The sequence below is a fragment of the Pseudonaja textilis genome, chromosome 13, assembly GCF_049901715.1.
Source record: "Pseudonaja textilis isolate UNSWEBS1 chromosome 13, rPseTex1.2, whole genome shotgun sequence".
Lineage (NCBI taxonomy): Eukaryota > Metazoa > Chordata > Lepidosauria > Squamata > Elapidae > Pseudonaja > Pseudonaja textilis.
The window spans coordinates 21,105,497-21,122,330 of NC_142002.1; the positions used below are offsets into that span (position 1 = coordinate 21,105,497).

The 16,834-nt window shown below is 49.9% G+C and overlaps 1 protein-coding gene across 2 annotated transcripts; it reads left to right on the forward strand.

The window, feature by feature from the left end:
* The first annotated feature begins 438 nt into the window (after window positions 1–438).
* On the forward strand, window positions 439–16,443 carry SLTM (SAFB like transcription modulator). 2 transcript variants are annotated; one of them, XM_026709716.2, is made up of 21 exons: window positions 439–706; window positions 1,155–1,242; window positions 1,653–1,717; window positions 2,044–2,211; window positions 3,876–3,923; window positions 4,759–4,780; window positions 6,065–6,560; window positions 7,167–7,216; window positions 8,675–8,781; window positions 9,803–9,952; window positions 10,433–10,542; window positions 10,829–10,983; window positions 11,524–11,615; window positions 12,185–12,348; window positions 12,542–12,722; window positions 13,221–13,345; window positions 13,490–13,660; window positions 14,283–14,594; window positions 14,782–14,920; window positions 15,366–15,524; window positions 15,864–16,443. In XM_026709716.2, exons 1-21 carry the CDS (start codon window positions 548–550, stop codon window positions 15,864–15,866), a joined length of 2,964 nt encoding a protein of 987 aa, XP_026565501.2. In that variant the 5' UTR covers window positions 439–547; the 3' UTR covers window positions 15,867–16,443. The 2 variants fall into 2 exon arrangements, with proteins under 2 accessions (XP_026565501.2, XP_087798099.1); XM_087941973.1 differs by having other exon boundaries at window positions 451–706; window positions 15,885–16,443.
* The last annotated feature ends 391 nt before the right edge of the window (window positions 16,444–16,834 follow it).

Below are 16,834 nucleotides of genomic sequence, written 5' to 3' on the forward strand. Positions count from 1 at the left end.
GCCCCCTTGCCAGCGAGCGGAAGGGCCCGTCTAGGCCCGCGGGGAGCGCCCCCTGGCGGCCGGGGGAGAGCGCGGCCGCCGGCGCCGTCTGCGGGGGAACGGGGGCCCACCTTTCCGGGTTGTTGTACCCGCCCCGCGATAAAAGGCGGCCTCGGGCGGTCCGGCTCCAGGGCTGCCGGGACTGAGCCGCGGCGCGCCGGGAGAAGCTCAGAGGGGAGGGAAGCGGGGCCCGCGGGTCTCCCGGCCGCCGGTGGGAGCATCGCGGGGCCCGGGGCCGGCGCGCAGAGCCCCGCCGCGCTGACCAGCGAGCGGCATTCGCTGGCGGCGCTCGGCCCGGCCATCTGGAGCCCCGCCGCTCCCTCCGACTTCAAGCGCCCGCCCGGCGCCGCACCGCCCAATCGGCAGGCGGGAGAGGCGGCCGGGCGGGGCGAGCGGCCGGGCCGTTCTGCGCAGGCGCGCCCGGCGGCATCCGGGTCCCGTGGCGAGGCGGGCGCCCAGCGAGGCCGCGGGTGGGGAGGGAGCATTGGGGCCGCCGGAGCGCCGCAAAATGGCCGCCGCGCCGTCTGGAACCGCCACCCCCGGAGCGGCCCCGCCGGAGGGCAAGCGGATCACGGAGCTGCGCGTCATCGACCTCAAGTCGGAGCTGAAGCGCCGCAGCCTGGACGCCACCGGCGTGAAGACCGTCCTCATCGCCCGTCTCAAGCAGGTGCGCGCTCCAGAAGGCCGCAGCCCAGTGGGGTGGCGGGCCGGGCAGGCGGAGAGGCCCGAGCGGGGGCGGGAAGGCCGCGGCGGCCCCGCTCCAGCCGAGGGCCCCAGGCAGGCAGGCAGGGAGGCGGCCTTCCCGGCTTCGGATGGGCCTGGGCGGATTCTCAAGCCGCGCCCCAGCCGAGCTGGCGGCAGAGGGAAAAGGCTCTCGGGCACCGGAGCTGCTCGGAAAGCGCGGCGGGAGGGACTTGGCTGAAACTGAGCCACGTCCCCCAGGGGACAAAGCTGCGAGGCCTGCGCGGCCTTCTGCCCTGGCCGTCGGGAGGCTCGTCTCCTGGCTTGGGCCTGCCTGCGCAACGCCTTCCGCTCCATTGGCCCGCCGAAGGGGCCGAACCGAGAGGGCGATGAGCCCGAGGGCAAAAGACTCTCTTGCTCTGTTTTTCTGTTAGGCCATCGAAGAGGAAGGAGGAGACCCCGATAATATTGAAATAAACGTTTCGACAGATGCCCTGAACAAGAAGCCAACCAAAGGAAAAGGTCAGAGCTTCGATAAAGCTGTCTTGGTAACGATGGTCAGGCGGCCTGTTTGCTTTGCCTTCTTGGGTGCTAAAATGCCCCCTAACTTGGCTGGCCGTGGGGGGGGGGGCGCGGGGCGAGTGACCACATTGAGCAATTGCACTTCTGCTCCAGGGCGCTTTACAGCACAGGCTTGCGGGGTTTGCAAGGTCAGCATAGGGCCCCCAGCGGTCTGGGACCTTTAGCCGCCTACAACCACTTGCAGAAGCCCCGGGATGGCAGGTGTTACATCTCTGGGATTGATGGAAGAACCACGTTTTTAACCGTCTCCAGAAAAACTTGGAGCTGTTTTAAGTTTCAGTCTGTTTGTTTTGAAGTATTTACCATTATGCCATAATGAAAGATTTTAATTAGTATGTCCTGGTTTCTAGGTAAAAAGCAGGAAATTGACGAACTAAGTGGTGATGCTTCCGTGGAAGATGACTCCTTGGTTAAGGTAATACTATGAGAAACAAAGCTGGGGACATGATTCTGAGCATCCTTCCTCGGGAAGAGATGATTAGAGCTTCTGCTGCACATTCCTGGGTTTCCTCTGGACACTTGATAATTGCAGAGTTTTGTTTGATTTTTAAATAAGTATGAGAGCTTCTAAACTGCTATCCTTGGTTTAACAAACTATAACTGGACTGTGAATCTAAACAGCCGTGATAGCAGGGTATTATGAAAGCTCAGTTCACGAAGCATAAACTGCTTCCTAATTTGCCGGAGAAACCTCACTAAATTGGCCGTTTCCCTCTCTGTGTCAAATGTTCATATTGAAAGGAGTGTGAACTGGAAACACACGATGCAAGTGATCACGATGGGAATGATGAATTGAAAGACTCTGAAGAATCTGCTGAAAATGAAGAATTCTTGAATTCTACCATGCTGCCTCATGCCGATAAGAAGAAATCTAATTTAAAGCAGATAGAGAAAGAATTGGAAAATCAGGTACCCTACAAAATCCCTTAAACGGAGACCGTTCTCCCAATTTCCAGATAATAGAAGATGACAGTTGTTACATTCTGTGAACTAGTAAGAAAGGCCACCAAGTCGTTATTGTTTCCTCCTGCTGCAATGTTGCTGTGGGTCTTTTTCCTTGGTGATGCCTCGGGGGTCTTAGCTGGGTACCCTTCCCACTGTGTTCTGCTTCAGAAAGGGGGCAGCCCTGATTTAGCATCGTCACCTGGGATTCAAGGGGTCAAAAGCCTCCAGAGGTTCTTTTATCAGGCTGACTATTTGGGCCCCTGCTGTCCCTTGGGATAGAGCTGACTGACTGACTGACTGGTGATTTGGCAATAACGGGTGAAGCATTAGGTGTCAGTTTGCCTTTGGCTACTGTTTGCAGGATGCAAGGCCCAGGGTTGGCTTGCATATCAAGGAAAAACCATAAATTGTAACCTGGTGGCCAGCCTTCGAATATAAATTTTATTTTTAGTGCGTCAGCAGAGACAAGAAGATAAATAGGTCTTTCTTGGATTTATGGGGTTTAGTAGTTAATGTTCTGCATTCTTTCATCACGCATAAAGGTAGAAGGTAAAGGAGTCCCTGTTGCCAACTGTAGGGGGTAGCACCCATCTCCATTTCAAGGCTGTTGAGCCAGTGCTGTCCGAAGACATTTCTGCAGTCATGAGGCCAGCATGACATCATGGAGCACAATTACCTTCCCACCGAAGTGGTACCTGTTTATCTACTCGCATTTGCATGCTTTGGAACTGCTAGGTTGGCAGCAGCTGAGGCGAAGATGGGACCTCACTCTCTTGCGTGGCACTTGAGTCTTGCACCTGGGCTGCCGAGGCGACACACCCAGCATCTTACCGCTGAGCCACCATGCTCTCCCCCATCACACACATTTCCAAATATGCATTTCATTGAAGAAAAACATGCAAGGAAGGAAGGAATACCTTGTTAGGAATCCAAGCTGAAGAAGAAATGATGGTTGGGAGTCCTTTTGCCCTCTGCAAAGCTAGCAGTAGGCCTTGGTTTACTTGATGATCCTGGCTCAGTGTTCCTTGTGCTTTGCTCTAACCGTAGTTTGTGAACTCCCGTGTTGAATGTTTCTGTCTTTTTGAGTAACTACGTTAGTGTAGTATGCCTAAAAGGTGGTGCGGAGGTTAGCTCTTCATCCCAACAATTTGGGTGAAGGCCAGGAAAAGAAGCACAATCTTATTCTACTCAGTATTTGTACTGTGGTTAAAGGAAGTTTCTTGTTTAGGGTATTTTTGTGGCTGCACACTATTAGCTATAGCTTCGTTTATGAGGAGACGGTGCTCCAGTAACTAAGCTGTCCTGTTTATTGACTTCAGCGTGCTTTGAGTGAGCTCAGTTTTCTAAAGTGCCACAAATAGGTCTGGAAGAAGCCTAAAGCGGCAACGTGCAGTAAGGGAAGCAAGAGAAGCTGGAGCCTCTTTGGGGCTCACGGTTTGCTAGGCAGGGCTGCTACTTCAGAAGGAACCCCAAGAAGAGTTTGCTGGATTACCAGGGCTGGCTTGGATGCCTTCCTCGTGATTCAGAATCGGTTGTCCAAATGCAAGTTTAGTATTAATACATCAGTGTTTACGTATGCATAGTAAGCCAGCTTATTTAGTCTGCTTTGGTTTATTTCTTCGTTTTAGTGCATCGATATTCAAGACCTGGAAGATGACAATTTTGCTCCCACTCATGTAAGTTCCTAAATAGCTTTTTAAAGATTTATTGAGAAGCTGGAAGTAGTTGCATTTAACCTACTGGAGAATAATAATATTGGCCTGTTTGAAGTCAGATTTTTTTGCAGTCTGGAAAAAGATTTTTACACCTCTGACTTATGTCAGGTTATCTGGTGCTTCTAACGAATGGTGAAGTCACTGCCTGTACTGTGTGCGTGTAGGAGTGTGACTTGTAGGACAAGCCTCCGTTTCTGATGTAGAATGACACAAAACTGGTGTTTCTTTAAATATTCATTATCTCTTGGCTTCATTTCTAGGTACCCTGTTTTTATTGTGGGCCTCTCCCTCTTCCCCCTACTTGACCTGGAGTGCTTCTGATAAAATGAGGGTGTGATGCCAGCTTTTGTGATCATCCATCAAATGTTGTTCACATTCTGTTGAAGTGAACAAAACTTGAAGTGATTTAATCAGAGAAAAAGGAATGTTTGCTGATTTTGAGCACCCCAAGCCTCAGTGTGCACAAAGAAGCCTCAGGTTGCTCAAATGCTGAACTCAAGGCAGATAGACTATCTGAAAAATTGGCCACAGAAAAGTGACAGTGCCTCTCCCAGGCGCATCATGCTATGTTTTAAACGTCTCTTTCTAGATAGTAGAAACAATGGGCTAATTGCAGCTGTGATTAGAGAATAGAGAAAATTCAACTGCATGTAGATTTCTATAAACGGGAACCGTAATCGAGCACTCCGTGGTATTCCAATAGCCTGTCTTGCTCCTTTAAATGGGTGGCGGTTTATTTTCTTAGTAACCTGAACTTCACTTCAGAATGCTTATTTGTTTTTTCTTTAATTGGCAGGATGGAGAAGAGAACGAGAGAGGTATGTTTGAATTTCAATAGAGTTTTGAATGTACTAACATACTTCAGGTTGCTCCCCTCCCACCCCCACCCCCCTTTGGAAATAACAAGTTCCTTGGTTTGCTCCTTAAAAACCATCTCCATAGTAACTAGAGCCCTTGCCAAGGACAGTGGCTGAACCTCTGCTCAGTTGGCTTTGTTTCTCCAGCTTCACTTACTTCACTGGACATGTACACACGGCCCCTCATAGGCCTGACGGGACCAAAGATGCTAAATTCTCTTGATTTAAGCCTTGTGGATACGGTAAGTCTGGATGTCTACGCTGTACCTTGCACTGCAGTAACTTAATAGCTGCCCAACGAAAACTAAATACTCTACAGAATGGACCTGGAAAGCCCTTCAGACTGTGGACCGTGTCCTTCTTTCATGCTCTGGCAATTGTCCTACCGTTCTTTAAAACCATACGAGAGATTTTGGAATAAGTGAGAGTCATCTCCTCCGTGATATTCCTAAAAGCCAAACTGGATGGAACTCCAAAAACTCCTGTGAAGAAATTGCTCCCCTGAGCTCGCTTCAGGATCTTGCACGTTTGTAGTCTAAAGGACACAATGGAATCATTGTGACGACTTCCACGAAAAAGATGCCCTCATGAAACGGACCCTTCCCTGTGCAAGCTCAGACTCGGCCTTTCGAAGGATTCCCGCGAGAGAAGCCTCTTCAGGGAAGGTCAGAGTGCAGACCCTAACAGCAGGACTGGCCAGCTGGCCTTTGGATGAGGACTGCCAGTCCAGGGGGAACCTTGGCTTGCATACATGAAAAACGCAGCCAGTCTTTGGAGTGACGACACAGCGGGCAACAAGAGGCAGCCCAAAGGATGTGAAGTGTAGGGCTGTTGAACGGAGGACCCTCAGAAGAAGACTGGGAGACGGTGGAGCCCTTGATCCCTAGAAGTACAGTGCCTTTGACTTCCACTCTTGCTGCCTCCTCAAGCCACGCAAAGGAGCAGATTTGCACCTGGAAACCCACAATGGAAGCCAGATACTTGTACTGAAGAACAGGTATCTCCTGGATGGCACCATTGTCTGAACCCTGTTCAGGGTTGGTGTTTTTGTCTAGAAAATGTGTTTACCATGAAGAATGAATGATCCTGGGTTTATGTGTTGATGCCCCTTATGTTCTTTCCCTAACCTTCCATCAGTTCTAATAACTGGCTTTGTATTTTCTAGGTCCTCTCTTCTAGCTTGTGCATATGAAAATGTTGTAAACTTCTTGTTTTGCCATATTTATTCCTGTTAAATCCTCTTAGATAAAGCAGGTTCTGGTGATGGTACACAAGAAGTATCTAAACCTCTTCGTTCAGAAGAGAGCCTAGCTGAGGCTGATCCTAGCTCGGCTCGTGAAGAGGTGGAAGCCCCCGTCTCTCTGAAAGAAGCTGAGGAGGATGAGGAGGATGAGGATGATGATGATAACATATCGGTTACAATCCAGGCCGAAGATGCCATCACTCTGGATTTTGATGGGGATGACCTCCTGGAAACAGGTAAAAATCTGAAAATTACAGATTCAGAAGCAAGCAAGCCTAAAGACGGGCAAGATGCCATTGCACCGAGTTTGGAGAAAGAAGGCAAAGACTCTGAGATGACCAAGAACCATAAAGAGGGCAAGAAGGAAGACTGCGCGATGGGGGAGCCCGTCAAGAAGGAAGCCCGAGAAAGCTCGAAGAAAGCAGAATCTGGAGACAAAGACAAGGACACTTTGAAGAAAGGTCCCTCGTCTGCTGGGGCCTCTGGTCAAGCAATGAGGTTGGTCTTTCTATGTCCGTTCTTTAAGGTACTGCCAGCAGTCAATAAGGTCGCTCTGCATTAAAGTGGCAGCAGCAAGAAACTTGTAATTAGTCTCTTATGCTCCTGCCTGTTAAATATTTTGATGGCCGTAAGTTTCCTGTGTGGTTTTCTTTTTAAAAAATATATATATATATCAGGATCTCCGCATATGCATTGTCCTGCTGGTTGCATTGACGAATTGACAGCATTTTATTTTTTGTTTTTTTTCAAATAGTCAAGTTTTAAGTAGCCTTGTGATGATAATGAACAACTCTCAGTTCTGAGAAACACCAAAATGAAGCCAAGTCCCAGTCCTGAAATGTGGAGAAGATGTTACCATATATATCCACTGAATAAAATTGTCAGAAAATCTAGATCTTCGGGCATCTTGGGGCGAATCAGTGCAAGAAGCCATGATGTGGGGAGATCACTTTTCCTCCAATCGCAATGCGTCCCTGCTTTTACTCACACCCTCGTTCTCCTCTCCCCCTACCCCCCCTTTTTAAAAAATGACTTGGTTAATAGCGTAAGATTCTCCACAAGCAAGTTCTGCTTGTTCAGTCTCTGATTTGTTCCTCCTCCTAGCTTGGCCAAGGAGTCTAAAGAAAGCAAGAGCATCTCCAAAGATGACAAAGGTAATGCGCTGCCGTGTCTGCCGAAGAAGCGGGAGCTTCTGGCCTGGGGGGGGAAGGGGGCGGGGAGGCCCGCAAGCGTTGCCGCTAGGAGGCAGGAAGGGGAGTGCTCCTCCGGCTGCCTCCTTTCTGGCCCAAGGCTTGGCTTACTGTTCCTCGTCGCCTGGCTTGAAGACGCTTGAACAGGAGGCTGCGTTTCAGCTGGGAGGTCTGGCTTTGGGGGGCCCTTACTGTTGGAGTAGAGAACGTAACTTGATCTCTAAATTTTCCAAGAACCCTGGAAAAGAAAGAAGGAATGGAGAATTAGGGGACGACTGGCTTCCCGCTGGGGGGCTTTGGTGATGCTAAGAGAAAGCCACCTTGCTAGAAAACTGGTTCCAAACTTGGAGGAGTTTCCCTTCCGGTGCTGAAATTGGTTTCTCTAATGCATTGGTGACCAGGAATGATGGATTTTCTGCCCGATGATGCAGTTAAAAACAGGGCGACAGGTGGTGCGTCTTTGCTCTCTTGTATTTCCACAGTAAGAGGCATTTGCGGAATGCAAGCAGCTAAGATAAAATGGATGCTGAATATTAATCAATGATTTCAAAAGGAAGTTTGGTATAGAAATGTTTCTTGAAGAGAACGAAGAAAAATAATGCTTTGATTGTAAAAAGGAGCAATTTTAAATGTCGCAAATTAAATTCTTTTCCAATTTTAATTAAATTGTTTATATGAACATTTAAATGGTTTGGCATATCCTGCAAGCCTGAGGTTCATTATTACAACTTACTTTGAAAATATAAGGATATATAGCAAGATAAAAGGTGCCTGGGTCGTCTTCATGCAGCCTGGTAGGGAGAAGGAGAAACTGCAGCTGGCCAGAAGCAGTCATGTCACATTCTAGGGCAGTGGTCCACCCCCAGCCTTGTTAGCTCTCTAGGCCAATGGCAAGGGGCAGCAGAGGGGGTGAATGGTTTTCCATGTGCGTGTGCGTGCTACTTGTGCAAATTCACCTTTGCTAGCCCGCCACTTGTGCAGTTCAGTTCCCAATGGAGCAGACTGGGGACTCCAGTGACTTTTGCAGTTCTAGCTGGCTTCACAAAGCTACAAAGTAGAGTTGCCAGAGACCCCAAAGGCCACATCCTATAGTGGCAGGCTGGAGAATTTGTCCTCTGCCTCTTCTCAGTGCCCTGGGCTGACGGGGGCTCTCTGCTTTCTCACTTGCAGTCGAGTTCTGCGAAGGTGCCGGGGGAGCTTTGCCATCTTTTGCCTTTAAAAAAAAAAAAAAAGCCTTACGCAGGTGGTGGTTTTCTGCAGCCTGATGCATCTGCTGTAGTTTGGAACTAATCACAGATCTCATCCCTTGTTCTCTACGCATTGCTTCCTATCAGAAGAAAACAGTTTCTGTTTCCCTTTGCTACACTGGTGATATTTGCGCCCGTTGACCTTGAAACGTTTTTCTGCCGAATTTCATTGTAGGAAGTGCCAGCAGCGGGAGCAGCTCCACTAAGAACTTATGGGTTAGTGGATTGTCCTCCAACACTAAAGCTGCTGATCTGAAAAACCTCTTTGGCAAGTATGGCAAGGTATGGCTTTGCTCGAGAGGGGCAGCTAACGACTTCGAGGTTGCAGTCCTGGGTTGCGCCAGAGAGCTGCATAAACCCTACGAAAACATTTTGCTAAGCTGTGTGAACAATCTACAGGGCAATACGCTGTAGTGTACTCATAGGATTCTATAACTAGTCTGGTCAGCCACCTGACACTCACTCGTGTGATTGTGAGAATAGGGGCTTATTCTGTATTTGCCCAGATGAAAGAACGGTGTAAAAGGTGTGGAACCCTGAATGGGATTGGGTTTTTTGGCCAAGGAGAGGTTTGGATGGTCACTTCCCATGTCCTTCAGACCCGTAACTTGGGGGTGGGGGTGGGGGGGTGTATTCATTGCTTGCTATATCATAGGAAATGATGTTGCTCTTCTTTTCTATGAGCTGTCAGGTTTTCTTGGTTAAAGAAGCTGGGGCAGTCAAGGCTTAGGAAAGTAGTGGCGGGAATTTAAATGACTTCCAAGAGGCAGGTAATGATGATGAAGTAATAATTTATATTGCCGAATGGGCAGCTGAGAAAAGAGAAGGGGGTTTCTTCCGTCTCTTGTAAGCACTCGAGGGCACAGCATTCCTTTGCAGGAGCCATGTGCTAGAAGAACTACAGCATTCAGTTTAAGAGAAAGAGCGGAGGTTTGCATACCTGCCCTCAGGTAGTAACACTGTGGCTCTTAACTAAACCACAGTAGCTAGGAGGCTGAACTAGTGGACCTCTTCAGCTGGCCAGGCCCCCCTAAACAAGCAGGCTTCTTGGGGAATAGGTCCCTTCTACTGAAAGGAACCTTATTTCCTGCCCTTAAAACACTCTTCTCTTGGGTAGCATTCCTACAAAAGGAGCCCGGTGAACAGAGAAGGTACAGGTGGCGGTAGAGTCCTCAAGGAGAGCCAGTTTCTCCCAAATGAAGACTGGCTGCTAAAGCCCCCGAGGGTTCAATCGTAGGGCCCGAGTGGCAGAACGACGCCTTCATGTTACAGTGCGCTTCATGGTGGTTCTTGGCTTTTGTAGGTCCTTGCTGCAAAGGTGGTCACCAGTGCCCGAAGCCCTGGGGCAAAGTGCTACGGCATTGTGACCATGTCCTCGAGCACCGAAGTGGCAAGATGCATTGCCCACCTCCACCGCACAGAGCTCCACGGGCAGCAGGTTTCCGTTGAGAAAGTAGGTGGGATAACCCACGGCCAGCAGTCTCTACAGCGGGGGGGGGGGGGGAAGAGAGAGGGGAGAAAAGTTGGCGCCACCAGCTTGATCGTAAGAGTAGCCTGGGCATGTTTCACTCCAGAACCCTGGGGCTTCCTAGTCCGTCCCTGTGCAGGAAGCCTGCAGAATGGAGGGAAGGGCTTCCTGCCAACGACCCTCTTTGAAGGAAGCCCGGGGAGGGGCCAGATTGGAGTAGAGGGCTAGGCAGGCCCTGAGCGGCTGGGGATCCCACCTTGCAGTGGGGAAGCTCCGTGGTGAAGCACCCACCCCTGGAGTGTGTCGGGAGGCTCCTCTTCCCACTGTTCTCTTAGCAGGAGAGGGAAGAGCGTCGGGAGGGCGGGAGCGTCTCAGGCTTGGTGTTCCCTTTGATTCATAATCGTGTGTGTGTGTGTGTGTGTGTGTGTGTGTGTGTGTGTGTGTACATAATACATCTCTCTACAGGTCAAAGGTGATCCTTCCAAAAAAGAACTGAAGAAAGAAAGCGATGAGAAATCTGGCTCTGGCAGGAACCCTGGAGAAAAGAAGACGACATCGAGCGACAAAAGCAGCAAGTAAGACCTCTGCACAACCCCAAATTTAGTTGCCCGTCTAAAGTGTTTGCAAAGAACTATTTGTGCGGCAGGTAAAAAGGGTTTGGAAGCTCTGCAGAACATATGCCACACACACACACACACACACACACACATCCTTTGGCTCTGCAGTTTCAGAATGAGCCTGCCTTAAAGAGAATATCTAACTTAGTCACATCTAATGGAATCATCTCCCTTCAGATAAACTGAATTTTTCTGGAAGCGAGTTGGTCAGCGTTTATGGTTCTTACTCCTATTTTTTGAACAGAACTCCGTCCAAAAAGGATGATAAGAAAGCTGATAAATCTGAGAAGAAAGAGAGCAAGGATAGGAAGCCCGATGGGAAGGATGAGAAGAGCGATAGTGGATCCGGCTGCACCAGCCAAGAGCCTGCTAAGATCCCCGAGGACAGGAAGCGTCCCAGTACGTCCAGGGGCTTCCATACTTGGGGGGGGGGGGGGGAGTAGAACTTGGAGATTTGGGCGCACAATTCTGAATTCTGTCTACGCGCTAGTGTGCAGCACACTTGACCTCTGATAAAACGACACCTTTCTCAGGAAATGGAGCTGAGGATCATTTCTGTTTAGAGGTTTAGGTTGTGGCCAGCTGGAGACCGAGTCCTGCTCCGATTGGTCATTCTTGACAAATTGCTCCAAGTGTATTGGACTGGCCTCTGCCTCTGGTTTGGCCAAAAGGCCTGCTGCTCAAGAGAAGACATTCAGCAGGGCTGGAGGCCATCAAGTGGAGAAGTTCTCATGCCTTCAGCTGTGTCTGATTGATTCGTTCCAGTGAAATATGACACTTTTTAATAAGACTTATTTAGCAGTGTTAATAAGGCACTGTCTCTTTTTTAATTCTGATTTTTAAAAGATCCAGCTGCTAATTGTTTTTCTGTGGGCAAGGTTGCGGATCCATCTGGGTTTTTTTCGTTCTGTGTTAAATATATCTCTTTTTCTTCTAAAGGTGTAAAAAGTCCAAGTCATATGGTCATTTTAGACCAAACCAAAGGAGATCAGATTCACCCAAGGACCATAAGAAGAGGAAGGTTTGAGAAGGTATGTAAAATGCAAGCCTTGGCAAGTGAGAATGGAGAGAATAGTTGCTGCTTTCTAAACTTGTAGGTTGAAGTAGCAAGAGGCTAGTTGAAGAGCTGGAAGACAGATCTGGTCAGAGGAGCTTTGCTCTTTGCTGTCAGAGACCTTTCCATCCACCAGGGGGCAGGCTGATCGGGTACTTCCCACCCACCCCCACCGCCGCAGCTGGACAGCACCAATGCTGATGCGGTGATTTTTTTCTCATAAAATGCTCTTAGCGGCCAACTAGTTTTCCTTTCTGAAATTAGAGTGTGTGTAAGAAATGTTCTCTTGTCAACTACCTTAACAAAAATTTTAGCTGTATTTTAGAATTATTTATTAAGTTCTCCACTGAGTGCGTTGACCTCAGGAGGCATCCTGAGTATTTGAGGGTGTTTACATTCGAAACAGCAGCTTCGCCCAACGTCAAGCCTTGCTGTTGGGATAGTTCCAAGTGAAACGTTTTGCAAATCTTAACTTCTAATGCATTAGTCCATAGTAAAGATTTGAACAACTGTTGCTAAATGTGCATTTGTACAACTTGTCTCTAGCCACCTATGTTAAGGAATAAAGAGCGTTTTCTTCACGATAAAATGAAGTTCAGAGACTACCGAGGCAGAAAGGACATTTTGCCTTTTGAGAAAATGAAGGAGCAACGCATGAGGGAACACATTGCGCGATTGGAACGAATACGGCGTGCTGTGGAGCTCAGAAGGTAGGCCTCTGAATACTTCACGGGCACCTAACTATTTATCAGGGTTTCTTTATTGTTGAGGTTGTTTTGGTTGTGCTTTTAAGTATTTGGGAGTGCCCTGGAGAGCATTTGGGAGCTGAAGCCGCTTCTTCCTCTTGCCGTTCTGTGCCTCAAGTTAATCCGTGTGACCTCTCTGCGACGCCTCTTTTTGCAGGCGAAGGGAAATGGCGGAGCGAGAGAGGCGGGAGCGAGAGCGGATCCGACTGCTGCGGGAGCGTGAAGAGCGGGAACGGCTGCAGAGGGAGCGGGAGCGGCTAGAAATAGAGCGGCAGAAGTTGGAGCGGGAGAGGATGGAGCGGGAGCGCCTGGAACGGGAGCGCATTCGGATTGAGCAGGTGTGCTTGGGGCTCCCCGTTCGTTTTGCTCCTCTGCTTGTGGAGCGCTGCGCAGAACATTTCAAACTTGCTGCGGGGTGTTTGAGCAAAATGGCTTTTTTGTCGCTTCAACCGTATTGGAAATGTGCTAGCCCTGCTTGGACCATTTAGGAAGTGTTTGAACCCAAAACGAAGCTTCAGAAGAAGTCCTGTGGGAGTTGCGTATCCACCAGGTCAACTAATTAACCTTTTTGCTCTCAGTGCAGATCAGACCTCCGACATATTACCGGTTGTCCTGGCTGTTGCTTTTGCAAATGACTTCTGTGTTTTTAATATATAATTTTATCATCAGTGACAGCAATGCTAGTCTTGCTGCAATGCCTTGGATAAAATTTTGACATTCTCTTCCCCCCCCTCCGCCCAATTCAGCACGGACCGTGCAACTGGGGAAGCTGCAGGGCTGTGAGGCCTAGTGCCAAGCCAAGCCGCCTCTTCAGACAGCCTTTCTCTTCTGGTCAGGAGCGACGTAAGGAGGCGGAACGGATCGCTCACGAGAGAGAAGAGCTCCGCCGGCAGCAGCAGCAGCTTCGCTACGAGCAAGAGAAAAGGAATGCCCTGAAGCGGCCTCACGATGTGGATCACCGGTGAGGGAGGGCCGTTCCTGAGCAAGACTGGATGGCGCCGGCACACCATTTGGGTGTCCCGCGGGTGCCGTCGGTGTGACTTTCCAGACCCTGCATGTTTGGGTTTGAGTGGGCCCGAGAGCTGAGCTATTTCTTCCCTTTTAGAAGAGACGAGTCCTACTGGAATGAAAGCAAGAAGATGACTTTGGATACGGATGCCCGCTTCGGCCATGGCTCTGACTACAGCCGGCAGCAGAATCGCTTTACTGACTTCGACCACCGGGACCGGGGCCGCTATCCTGAGGGCTCGGCAGTGCAGCCCTCGACCTTCGACAGGTGGGTGCGGAGGAGGCTCTGGGGTTCGGAAGGCAAATTGGGCACCAGAGGGCTGAGTCACCTCTGCAGCTGCAATGGATCCTTAGCGAAGGAGCGTCAGGAAAATAGGATATTAAAACCCAGGGAACAAACTTCTTTAAAATAGCTAGTTAGAATGGCAAAGCCTTGGTGAACATCTTCCTCATCATCAGATTACTTATCACTTGGAGATTCTTTCCTTAATAATTACTTTACCAGCATTATATTTGAATAAACATAAAGCTGGTAGAACAATTGACTGAAAATTGCCTTGGAATATACACCTTGAATTCCCTTTTGCTGTGAATGGTGTGTGACTTGGTCCATTAAAGTTGTACAAAACGGAGCAGAGCTTTTGGGTAAGCCTCAGCATTTTTATTTGAGGCCATAGTCTTGTGTGGTTCTCTTTTTGTGCTGGTGACGTAGCTTTGCCGTCTGTCTGAGTTGGCATCCCTGTGCCTGACTGCAAGAGTCCTTCGCCTTTCCTGGGCCCTCCCCCAAGGCTGAGTTTTAGGCTGGCAAAGAGGCATCTTTAGTTGAACCGAGGAGGAGGAGGAGAAGGAGGGCTGTTTCATCTGAAGACACACTTGGCTTTTTTGATCAGGCGTGAACGATTTGTCAATCCAAGTGACGGCAAAAAGACTCGTCCGACCGGAAGAAGAGAGGAGCCTGGGTTTGAGAGGTACCCCAAAAACTTTGATTCGAGAAGAAACGAACCCCCTCAGCCTCGCAACGAGCTCCGAGACAGCAACAGGAGAGAAGTGAGGGGAGACCACGACGAGAGGAGGACTGTGATCATTCAGGAGAGGCCCAAGATCCCTCACGGCCGGCACCCGCGGGAATCCGGGCCCAACCCCTCCCGGCAAAGCTCTTGGAAGGGCGAAGGAGGCATGAACCCTGACAAGAGGGATGCCAGGTGAGAGATGGGGGGCCTGGAGATCGCTCCCTCAAGCAGGACCGGGCGCTGGGCTGAGGAGGACTCTGGTTGGGCTATTCTGGCGCAGCCACATTCCACAGCTTGTGGCCAAGGACCTCCGTCACCTTTGGATCAGCCCTCTCGGAGGCAGCTCGGAGTGCCAGGTTGACTCTTCTTGTTTCCCCAGAGAAAGGACGGAAAGATCCGGCCGAGAGGTCTCTGGGCATGCCGTGAGAGGGGCCCCCGCAGGCAGACGCCGTGGCGCATCTGGCTACGGAAGCAGAGAGACGGAGCGGGGTGTTATCGAGCGGGCCAGTGGTGGACAGGTGAGCCTTGGAATGGGCTGGCGGTGAGCAGGAAACAGCGTAAACTCCTCCCAAGAACTGCACTTGGAGGACTCTTCCCTGAAGCCCATTTTGAGCACCGTAAAGGCATCTTCCCTCCAGCCCCCCTGGCAGGGAGGGCCCCACTGAGCTCCTCTCAGCCATGTCAGACCCCTCCCCCACCCCATTGGGGCTCCGGAGGTCCCAAGTGGTGATGGGGGGGGGCAGGGAGCACAGGGCTGTAGGGCTGTCATCGCTGACCACCACCACCCCCGCACAAACCCATGCCCTCAGTGTGTGGAGGCCAAGCGTTTTCATGAGTCCGACCCCCCCCCCTCTCTTTCCCCTCCATGGGGCAGCTCTCCCGTGCTTCCTTGTCCCCCTGCCGCAAAAGGCGTGCCGTTGTTCTGGTCTCAGATCCTCCCTCCCTCCCTCCCTCCCTTCCCAGCATTATAACGAAGAGCGGCATGTGGTTGAGCGGCATGGCCGTGAGGCTGGACCACGGAAAGAGTGGCACGGCCCCAATTCACAGGGCAGCAGTTACCACCACGACACGAGGAGGATGGGAGAGCCAAACCGGAGGCGGCACGATGTCTTCTCACTCAAGGTACCTTGGAGGCAGCTTCCTTCGCTTTCCCGCCCCCCGCAGGGGAATCTTTGAGCAGTTGGCACTCAAAGTGGTGGGGTCCCTGCGGTGGTCCACAATTATTAAATCTATCCAGGGAGTGATGCTGATTAGGAGTGCTGGCAGTCCTGTTCTTGGAAGGCTTTTTCTACAGCAGGAGTTACAGATCACAGGGCCCCTGCCGGCCGCCATTTCTTTTCTGCCATTCCTCCCACAGGGGGCGGTGGCAGCGTTTGGAAAGGCAGCGTGGCCCAGGTGTTAAGAGTTCAGTTTTTCATTCTTCAAAAGCTCATAGCGGTTTCTCTTTAAAATTTATTCCAGTAATTCTTCACCCATTAACAGAGTTCTACAAATTGCCGCAGTTCCATGCAGAGGGGAAGAGGCTCTGGATTTAAGCGTGGATCTGCGGGAAGATTTTGAGACCTTCCGCCTGCTCGTTCCTTGGTTGCAAGATAACTTATTGGAAATCTCTTGTGAACAGAAAGCTTTGGATAAGAAGATTCGTCTTTTTAAATTTTTATTTTAACAGTTACTTTTTCCTCCCTTTGGAGGCATTTTAAATAAGTTAGGCTGTTGGGTTTGGGGTAGTTCATGATATCTTTTGAAGAGCACTGGTCCCGAGTGAACGGGAAGCAAACACCTGCGCACTGTACAGAAACCCAGTAGTTTTAATTTACCAGCATTAGCTCTGTGAACGTCAGGCTTAAAAATTAGGTACTTACCACAAAATATATGGCTAACTGAAGCTGTACATCAACCCCCCTGCTTTTTGGTGTGTAGAAAATACAGATGGTGGTTTTAATTTCTGGGTATTATGTAACTATTTTTGCAGAACTTGTTACACTGAGTGGATCCTTATCCAAACCAATGTATCTCCTTTCCAAATAAACTTCATAATAATGACCTGCCTGGATAGGTTGATGTGTTCAGTACCCGCTCTCTGATCCTCACATGCTTTGTTAGTGTTTCGCTTCCTTGATTTAATTTTGCAGTAAAAATGAAAAGATGTAATACTTTCTGGAAAATAATGTAGCTAAAGGTATAAAAGCATACTTTCAAAAACGGTACTGTCAACCCACAAAGCGCGAGATTTGCTGCTGCTGAATTGCTGATCAAAATACACCATTGGTAGTCTTCCTGTCCTTCTGTCTGGCTCCACTTGGCCAGTTTGGTTCACTTATTCTTGCCCAGGTATGGCGGGCAGCTGCTTCTTTTAGTGGCTGGAGGAGCAATCTTCAGCATTCCTGGGCAGAAAAGTGAGTTTCTAGCACTAAGCTGCACCTGGAGCTGGC